Genomic DNA, 9,564 nt, shown 5'->3' on the forward strand with positions numbered 1-9,564 from the left:
CCCCCCCCCCCCCCCCCCAATGAATCAGAACTTGTGCCTTGCACATCACATCTCATTCTCTTCCTGTTCACAAAAAGCCACAAAAATGAAAGTTAACTGCTCTTTCACACCAGTAAACATGCATTCAAACTTCTCTCCAAAAACATGAAACTTCTCACACACTGATTTCTCCAATCTTCCTCCAATGATTTGCACCCAAAAAGTCTTCAACGACAGCCCAGAGCCATTATCCATCTTGCTGCTGAATGAAAGGGTTTGGAATTGCTTCCATTCCATCCTGTGGGCAAATGAGAACCACAGAAGTCCCTCTGCAGACCACAAGTCCCAGCTGACGTGTGTCTTCTGTTAATTTGTATTGATCATCTGGGTCTGAAAAGCAGAGATCTCTAGTTACAATGGAAACCTAAGGAAGATAATATAATAAATTCCATCAACTGGAAAAAAAGAAAAAAAAAAAAAGAAAAAACCCACAATTTTTCCAGACTTTTCAGCATTGTTTTATTGAACACAGACTATTAAAAGTGACACAGCAGTAATATCTGATAACTACAGCACATTACTGATTCATTAGTTCTCAAAGCAGCACTTGCTACTGAGTGACAAAGTACTCCACTTTGTATGCAAAGCAGAACATACATTTTTTTAAATAATTCTAAGGTCCCTTCATTCATTCCAATCAAAAGCACAGATACAAGTGACAAAAAAAGAGTAGGGGGAAAAAAAAACAACAACAACAATCCTGATTCCTATTTCAAATGACATTGTGGGCAAACATTCTGGGGTCAGTGAAAATCAGAAAACCCTGAATTCAAAGTGCAGTAACCAGAAATCTTTTGGTTGTCTATTCCTAGACCAAACCAGAAGAGGCTGTGCGTAGGAACAGACAAACAGCCCAGCAAGAACCAATTCTGTGCTCCTTCAAGTGTTGACATATTCACAGATACAGACCCACTAGAGCAGGACCAGAGGAGGCCACAAAGAAACATGAGGTCTCGAGAACCTCTGCAACAAAGAAAGGCTGGGGGAGACTTGTGCCATTCAGCCTGGAGAGGGCACCAGGGAGACCTTACAGCAGCCTTCCAGTACCTAAAGGGGGCATACAGAAAAGGTACTGAGGAACTCTGACAAGGAGTGTAGTGATAGGGCAAGTAGTATGAATTTTAAGCTAAAAGACAGTTATTAAGAAAAAAATCTTTACTGTGAATACAATGTGGCACAGGTACAGACTGCCTGCAGAAGCCTTGGATGTATTCAAAGACAGACTGGGTGAGGCTTTGGGCAGCTTGATCTAGTGGAAGGGTTGGAAATCTGTGATCCTTAAAGGTCCCTTGCAACCTAAATCACTCTATGACTTTACCCTGCACTTGCGCAGCCTCGCCTTGACTACTGCATGCAGGTTTGGACACCGCATGTTGTAAGGACATAAAACTATCAGTGCATCCAAAGGATGGCTACAAAGATGGTGAAGGGTCTGGAAGGTAAGATGTATGAGGAGTGGCTGAGGGCCCTGAGTTTCTTCAGCCGAGCAGAGGAAGCTGAGGGGAAACCTCATGGCAGCTGCATTTTCTCACAGAGAGCAGAGCGGCAGTGCTGCTCTCTGGGGACAGCAACAGAGACCAAGGGAACAACAGGAGGGTTCAGGAGCATCAGGATTGCAGAGGGCATGAAACAGCTGCCCAGGGCAGTGGGTACAGCCCCAAGCTGCTCAAGGAGTCTTTGAACAACACTCTCAGACACAGAGTGTGGATTTTGGGTGGAACCAGGAATTGGCCTTGATGGTCCTTGTTCCAACTGCAAATAATCTATGATTTTATGAAAAAAAAAAAAAAAAAAAATCTCTAACAGCTCTATTAGCTCAAAGAAGCCACAGAAGGCTTCAGTTCCATGGAAATGAAAAGAATGTACTTACAGAAGAGTTTACAGGACAGTAAGATAATAACTCTTACTGAAACACTCTTCCCACTTTGCCCAAAACTGTCATCTCTCCAGCAGTACCAGAAAGTAAAAGCCAACTGCCTTATCTGAAGGGAATGACTTCATTCAAACTTAAAAGAACAGGAGTACCAAATAAGTTGCACAGGAGCTCAAGCAAAGACTAACAAAAGGCCTTGAAGATGATCAGATAGCTGGAGCACATCCCTTAGAGAGGCAGACTGTGAGCTGGAGCTTTTCAGCCTGGAGAATCCAAGGCTCCAGGGGCACTTTAGAGTGGCCTTCCAGTACCTGAAGGGGCCTACAGGAAAGCTACCCTACAGGGGAAGGACTTCTTATAAGGGCATGACAAAGGGAAATGGCTTTAAGCTGGAAGAGGGTAGATATTAGGAGGAAATTCCGTACTATGAGGGTGGTGAGACTGACACAAGTTGCCCAGAGAGGTTGTGGATGCCCCCACCCTGGAAGCATTTAAGGCCAGGCTGGATGGGGTTGTGAACAACCTGGTCTAGAGGGAGGTGCCCCTGCCTAAGGCGAGGGGCCAGAGCTGGATGATGACTAAGGCTCCTTCCAACCCAACCTGTACTATGATAACAATGCTGTACCACAGAAAACGTGGTAAAACTTACTTGGTTTATCTTACCCCCTCCTTTATGCTTAGCTGCTGTCTACAACTCTGAGCTCAGATAAGTCAATGTACAGATTCTGGCCATTCATTCACAGAACTTTCAATTTTCTTTTAAAATCAATTGCTCTTGAGGATACAGGGTGATCACAGAATGGCCAGGGTTGGAAGGGACTTCAAGGATCATGAATCCCCAACCTACCAAGTACGGTTAAGGGAAAGCTGACTTACACAGACTGCGTATTACTTACCTCGCATATATTCAATGGTACCATCAAGCACAAGGTTCAGTAGAGGGTCAAATCCTTTCAAGACACCACTTGCTATTAAAGACCACACACAACAGAATGATTAGAGATCAAAACTAGAAACACAGCAACACAGAACCATGCACAGGACACCCTCAGTTCTCCAGTTCAGTTCTCTTCTTTGAGCAAGGTTACCAACTAATAGCAACATTAAACAGTGCCCTCTATCAAAATGTAAACGCATAAGACCCCAAACTGTCTCAACTGAAGCTTCATTTCTTTTTTTCCCCAATCAGTTCCAGAAGCATGGATGCCTTAAAAAAAATTTAGAGCTTACTGCCAATTTCATGTGCTTTTCAAGAATACCTCAACATAGCAAATAAGCAAATAAGCTGGAGAGATTACAAATAAAAGTTCCCTACAGAAGGGGAAAGACAAACTAAGACCAGTGCTTTCCTTAGACAAATATAGTCCAGAAGGACAACTGGAGGATGGATCTTCTTAGCTTTATAGGAACGTCCTACACCCGTAGGATATACCATACTAATACCAACGGCATTAGTTTAAAACAGAACACAATTCTTCAAGACTAGACTAGTAAATAAATTGCAGGGCTACACAGAATGAGTTCTTGTATTGAAAAATACCTAATCAGTACCATTAGCATTACTATATTGCTACCAACTTAAATCAAGGAAGAGACTCTTACAGTCCTAGGCACTACACGAAGATCACATGGGTAATCAACATAATTTTTCTGTGAAGAAAATCTAAACCAATAGATCCAGTGGAATTGTCAATCACACAAGAACTAGAATAAAAAAAACCATAAAGTTATCCCACACTTAACAGCATGCATACAAGTAACTTTGAAGATTTGTAAGCATCCAGGCCCACTGGAGCTGTAAATCAGACTTTAAAGACAAACTGAGTTGGTTTTGCAAAGCTCCCACACAGCATACTGTTAATTTTCAGATGAACAAATGGTCTGCAGATGGCAGTGCCAGCATGCTGGGATGGTCAGATGTAGGTATGGCAAAGGAGAGGAAACGTAACAGCCCCAAAAGCAATGAATATAGATGCTAAAATATGTTAAAACAAGAGAAGAACTAAAGGAACATGTAGTTAAGAGACGAGAAGGAAGACGGGTGAATGAACTGTAACATCTTTCTTTGCTGCTTTCAGTGCAACCTTCGCAAAGTCTGGAAAATGATACAAGGAAATTCAAGACAGCAAACAGAAGATGAAAGAAAGGCACACAGATGAAGTGCTCATAAAATTCAAGCAAGGGGATTCACAGAAACGTGAAGAGAAGCTTCCCACCAAAAAACAGCAAACTGCAAGGAACAGAAGCACCCACTAGCCACCATCCTGCCTCTAAAGACAGTGAGGTGACCCCAGGAGAGATAGAAGTGCACACACACAGAGCTGCTCGCTGCAGCCACACACAGCCCAGCCCAGGTCTCATGCCTGCTCACCTTCTCTCCCACCCTGGAACTTCACTCGGATCGTTTTGTCGATGTATTTGGAGAGATCTAAAATGCTCTCCTTCTTCTTCTTCTCCTTATCCTGAAGACGAGAAACAAAGACAAAGTGAATTCAAAACAAAACCTGCCAGATCTCACCACATCTCCTACTTCGTTACATAGATCACAGCACTTCTATATTTTTTTCTTCCCCCCACAATCCTGCTTATAACACTACTGAAGAAATCACCTGCAGAGCAAAGTCAGGCACGAAGGAGCGGCCGCCGAGCACAGGAGCACAGCCGCAGGGCAGGGCCGGGCCGCCCACACCACGCCCCAGAACCACCCAACAGAATCACAGCACCCACCCAGAGCTCTCTTAGCTCCTAAGGAGCCCTTACGAGAACAGGTCCAGCACCCACCAACGCCCCCTCCTCACCGCCATCTTGCCCGCACCACCGCCACCCCCTCCGACGTTCGCCATTTACCGCCACCAGAAATGACGTTTCACGCCGACGCGAGCCATTGGCTCCCTGAGGACCGCCAAGGTGGGACTTCCAGTACTTGGTTTCCGAGGCGGAACTTCCGGGGCGGAACTTCCGGGGCGGGTTGCTGGGATACCCGGTGCGGAAGGGGCCTGGCCCGGCCCGGTCAGAAACAAAAGCGGGCGGCGGCGCGGTGGACCCGGCATGGCGACGCGATGGGCTGCGCTCCTTCTGCTCCCTCTGCTTTCGTTGCCGCAGGTGAGCGGCTGTGCCGGCTTTGGAAGCGCCTTGGCTTTTGTGCTGGAGCTGCCTTGCGGGGGTTGGAGGCAGCACTTGAGCAGGGGGCGGCTGTGAGCAGAGCTCAGCGCTGGTCCCGTAGCGCTGGCTGGAGCTGTGGTGTGGGTGGGCCCGGCCCCGCTCGGTCGTAGCGCGATCCCTTATTGGGGCTTTAACGATGTGCGGAGGGGCCCGCTGGCAGCAGTGAGAGGGTGAGCCACTCACAGGGTGGGAATGGCCAACCTCCAGTGTTCTGCTGGAGAGAAGGCGGCACCGTTCATGTTCCGCACTGCATTCCGCCGCTGTTCCTTGGCGTTGTGCCCATCACGGTTTCTCAGTGCTCCCATGTTAGCCTTCTTTGTTCTGTTTTTACTGACATTGTCGTTATATTTCTTAAAAACTGGTTGAATTGATTGACCAGCAGGCTCCTCCAGGTAGTCCTTAAGGAAGAGTACCCTAGCCATGGGATGATCCTCCTAGTTGGGCACTTGGCTTTGGGGTCAGACTGGCTGATAAAGCTCCCCTGAGAAACTGGCTGGTGTGAAACAAAGGTGGCTGCTGCTGAACCCACAGCATGACTTGACTCTTGCATTCTCCTTCTGTGGTGTGAGAGCAGTGAGGCACTGGAACTGCTGCCCAGAGAGCAGTGGATGCCTGAGGCCATGAAGGGGGCCCTGAGCAGCCTGATCTGGTGGAGGATCTTTAAGGTCCATTCCAACCTAAACTTTTCTGTGATACTACTGAAGAGCTCTGTGAAGTGAGCTTTCATAGGTCTAATGAACGCTTGTGACAATCTAGATAAGGATAGAACTCTGTATGGTGACGTGGTATGTAGCTTTTGTATTTTAAATTCTCCTCTTTTGCATTCTGAATATTTCATTAAAGTATCTTAACTGCTTTCTGGGTACTCTGTAGAGCAGTATGTCTTGTTGGGTCTTATTAGTGTAGTATCTGAAAACAGTAGCCTAACTTCTCCCTCTCCCTTGCCTGTCATCTCACTGCTCTCTTGCTAGTGATCCTCAGTTATAGACTGAGCCGACTGCCATTAAACTTATGTTTTCCTTACATGTACATCATCTGTACATACCTCAATCTCTGCTTGCCTGGTGCATTTTGTACCAGGTGGACTGCCAGTGCCAGCATGTCATCAACAAATTAATAAGTATTAGAATGGTTTGAGGTCTGGCATGGAGGTCATTGCCAGCTTTGAAAAGGTGACTGCATCAGCGTGGAATGCCAACGAGGGTCTTCTGCTTGAGAACTGATACTTGGAGGTCTTGGCTTCAGCTCCATCTACTGCAGCATGCTGCCCTTCTGTAAGCAAGTTGCTTAGTGAGTTTGTGCAGCAGAATAGCTGCATAACACATTTGAGCAAGCTTTGAACAGCCTGGCTGGGGTTCTGCATTGGTTCTGCTGCAGCAGCAAGAAGATAACTTGCTGTAAGCTCTAATACTTTCCTCATACCCAAGCTAGTTTGTTTAAAACTTGCATGAACAACTCTGATATTTGTGGTGCTTTTACATCTCTTAGTTGCTTGCCTGTTTATGATTGTATGATGTATGGTGTCTGTCATCTTCACTTGAGGTAAGGAAGAGTGCAATCATGTACTTGCACTACAGTGGTAAGAGAACCAGTGATTGACAAATGGGGTTATTCCAGAATGAAGCTAACACCTCCACAATTATTGTGTCTGTTTATCTTCAGTGGCTTACTCTTGCCTTGGTAGTTGTTTGTCCATGTCTTCCCCCCAGGAGATAATTTGGGAGTGTTTTCTTTTCTCGGGGAGAGGGGAAGGACAGTGGGAGATGTGTCCAGGTTTGTTCCTTGTATTCTGATTTATAGTGGGTAAGGGAGCAGTGTGGCTAATAAAGCCTGACTCTCCCAAATCTAGGCACTAATCTGGGAATTCCTGAAGAAGGGTTCGATCTTAAAAGTCCAAGTGCACCAGTACAGTTTCCCCTAGATCATGCTCTGGTATCAGAGTTCCCATTTTTCATACAACTTCCTTCTTATTCTCACTGTTCCTTCATTGCACTGGTGTTCTCCTGTAACCACAGCAGGTATGAGTGAGCCTTTGACCAATGAGGAATATAGTAAGGTATGTGAGATCCTGCTGCTGTTCACTATACTAATTTTCAGGTATTGTACTTAAAATAAGTGGATAATTATGAAAATCCATAGAGTTGAAAAGACTGTCTGAAGTTCTGGGTTAAAGTGGTTGTTGGCAATTTAGTCACGAGGAGTTGTCACATTGAGTACGAAGCTCTCCTCTCTCTGCAGTGCTTGTTGAATCAGTGCTTTCTTTATCTGAAAGTTTACTGTCTGCTATTTTTGGTCTTCAAGCTGATCCATGCAGTTTGTAGGTGAGAATGTACCTCAACTCTTAGGAATTCTATTGCGTATCTTGTGTAATGTCTACTGTAAGAGTGGATGCAGCTCGTGCCTTATTAAGGAGCTGTGCTCCTGAAATAGAGCACAGTCTGACAAATCTCTACAAAATTAAGTTATAGGTTCTCCTTAAATTCAGAATATAACCACTGTATAGTCCAATAAGAAAAAGGTGGTCTGCTTTCAATTTGATTAATTTCTTGAAGAAAAGAAGTGGTAACAAAAAAGACCAGTGGCAACTTGGCAATGAATTGTGTAAGTTTTCTTTGTTCCTGTACCACTCAGCTGTTAGAGTTGTGGATATGTCAGTCCTTGGGGTTCCTTACAGAGCAGGGGATGTTTGTTAGTTGTGACTAAGGAATACTTCATTCTCTGTGTATATTTATGCAGACCAAATACTGCCAATGATGTAACTATGACTTAGGAACTATGTTCCTAAGCCAAGGACAAAGTGCTAATTTGCTTTTCCTGTGCCATGGTGTGGTTACCATTGCTTGGTTTGTGCTGGAAGTTGCACTGAGGATAAAATTTGTAACTCCCACAAAAGTTTTTAGAGGTTGGTTGGTTGTTTAGCTTGTTTTATTTTAGTAGTCAAGCTCCTCAGCCTGTTGTGTTGGCTGAGCTGAGATGGCTGTGAATTTGGAGTGGTCATGGTTCACTTATAGCAAAAAAGCACTATCTATATCTTCTCCTCCAGGTTCTGCCATACAAATTTATAATCCTAATGTGTAAGACAACCTCCCTGTGTACATCCAGACTTCTGTGACCTCAAAGTGTAAAAAAAAAATTGCCTCTTTTAGTGTTAGCTTGTGCTTTCATTATGGAAGGTCAGTTTCCATCTTCATGTGTTGCTTCCTTCTGTGAAAGAACAAAGGTTTGAGTCCCTGTGTGTCAACAGGGCAGAGAGGAACAAACAAGAATGAGCCACTAGGATGGCTCAGTGCCTCATGTTGCAGGTTCTTGAGATGTTCAGTGGGCTGAGCTCCTCCTCCCTACCTTCTTTCATCATTTAACTCAAGTGTTTTCCAAGCCATAAGTACTATAAGAGGCAAGAATTGTAAAGGAACTTCAAGAGCTGCTGTTTTTTCCTTCAGTGTTTGGAGCAGGCTGGGCTTGAGCTCCAAACTCTTGGAAGAGAGTCCTTAGGGGGGTTGTGGGAAGGTTGTATAGGATCTGCATAGGAGAGTGATTTCTCACAGGTTGGTCTAGGATATGGTGTGATTTCTGGAAACTAAGAAGCGTAACAAGTGTTGCCGCTGTCCCGGTGCATCAGCTGTCCTGCCTTGACCTGACTTTTGCTATCTGATACCTAGTGATATAAACAAAGCAAAAGCTGAAGGCATCAGAGCCCTTCAGTACAGGAAAAAAAGAATCTAATGCATGTGACTCTTCTGAGGTGGGAGAAAATAACAAGCTTGAAGTGGTTGTTAACAGACTTCAGAGTTATGCTTTGATGCTCAGTGATAATTGCATTGTAAGAATGTTAATCCGCGTTCGTTTTTGTCCTCCATGGACCATGTGCAACTCCCTACACCCTCGTCTACTTTTAGCCCTGTTCATATGTCACTTAATTCCTCTCATCCTTCATTTTACTTAGCTTTTGGCACATGAGCGCACAGCTTTCTAAAATGTTCTGAGCGTGTCACTTTAGGAACCTTTAACTCTAATATTTCTTTGAAGAACATTCACTGAGCTGTTCAGAAAGCGCAGTTGCATATTGCTGTCCTCCGTGTGCTGCTTGGGGATTGTTACTGACTTCCAGTAATACTTAGCTAATGGAAATGTAGCAACATGTACTATACTTATTCTTTCATTTTAGAGATATATAGTTTCTCTCTTATAAATATCAAGACTTCAGTTGTACAAGTTGGTTTTTCAGATGCATAAAGCCATTCCACTGCAGGTAGCTTGCTCCTGCAAAACTGCCTGAAGTTCTTGGAGGCAGCTGTATGTATAATATTCAGAACAGAGCTGCCCTGGTTTCAACTGAGATTTGGGTTAATCTTCATGGGGGCTGTATGGTGGTGTGTTACTGTGCAGAGCATTGCATAAAGGGTGTTTCAGCTTCTTGTATCTTCTTGCCTGTGAGGAGCTTGGGTGTGTGTGTGTGTGTGTGTGTGTGTGTGTGTGTGTGTGTGTGTGTG

At 44.7% G+C, this 9,564-nt stretch overlaps 2 protein-coding genes across 5 annotated transcripts in view; one reads left to right on the forward strand and one right to left on the reverse strand.

Annotated features, from left to right (window-relative positions):
* Positions 1 to 6: 6 nt before the first annotated feature.
* LSM7 (LSM7 homolog, U6 small nuclear RNA and mRNA degradation associated) lies at positions 7 to 4,782 on the reverse strand. Its single transcript, XM_042886831.1, has 4 exons — positions 4,711 to 4,782; positions 4,284 to 4,374; positions 2,809 to 2,880; positions 7 to 369 (listed from the first exon to the last, which is right to left on the reverse strand). The coding sequence occupies exons 1-4, from the start codon at positions 4,753 to 4,755 to the stop codon at positions 227 to 229; spliced, it is 351 nt and encodes a 116-aa protein (XP_042742765.1). The 5' UTR covers positions 4,756 to 4,782; the 3' UTR covers positions 7 to 226.
* A 102-nt stretch (positions 4,783 to 4,884) lies between these two features.
* The window catches only part of SPPL2B (signal peptide peptidase like 2B), a 39,816-nt gene continuing 35,136 nt past the window's right edge, over positions 4,885 to 9,564 (forward strand). For all 4 annotated transcript variants that reach the window (XR_006181584.1, XR_006181583.1, XM_042886820.1 and 1 more), the window contains exon 1: positions 4,885 to 5,014. Coding sequence is in view for 2 of the 4 variants with exons in the window: in XM_042886820.1 (XP_042742754.1) it covers positions 4,961 to 5,014 (54 nt within the window). In the remaining 2 variants the exon portion in view is untranslated. The remainder of the gene's footprint in view (positions 5,015 to 9,564) is intronic.

This window comes from Lagopus leucura, unplaced genomic scaffold (assembly GCF_019238085.1).
Source record: "Lagopus leucura isolate 7727_CA_CO unplaced genomic scaffold, USGS_WTPT01 Super-Scaffold_100064, whole genome shotgun sequence".
Classification (NCBI taxonomy): Eukaryota; Metazoa; Chordata; class Aves; order Galliformes; family Phasianidae; genus Lagopus; species Lagopus leucura.

What these genes read in the sequence shown, in the direction of transcription:
- LSM7 (XM_042886831.1), bottom strand. Translation starts at nt 4,755, where the DNA reads ATGGCGAACGTCGGAGGGGGTGGCGGTGGTGCGGGCAAGATGGCG. An exon ending in GTTCCAGGGTGGGAGAGAAG is followed by an intron (nt 2,881 to 4,283) that starts GTGAGCAGGCAT and finishes GGTCTTTAATAG; the next exon opens with CAAGTGGTGTCTTGAAAGGA. An exon ending in TACCATTGAATATATGCGAG is followed by an intron (nt 370 to 2,808) that starts GTAAGTAATACG and finishes TCTGCTTTTCAG; the next exon opens with ACCCAGATGATCAATACAAA.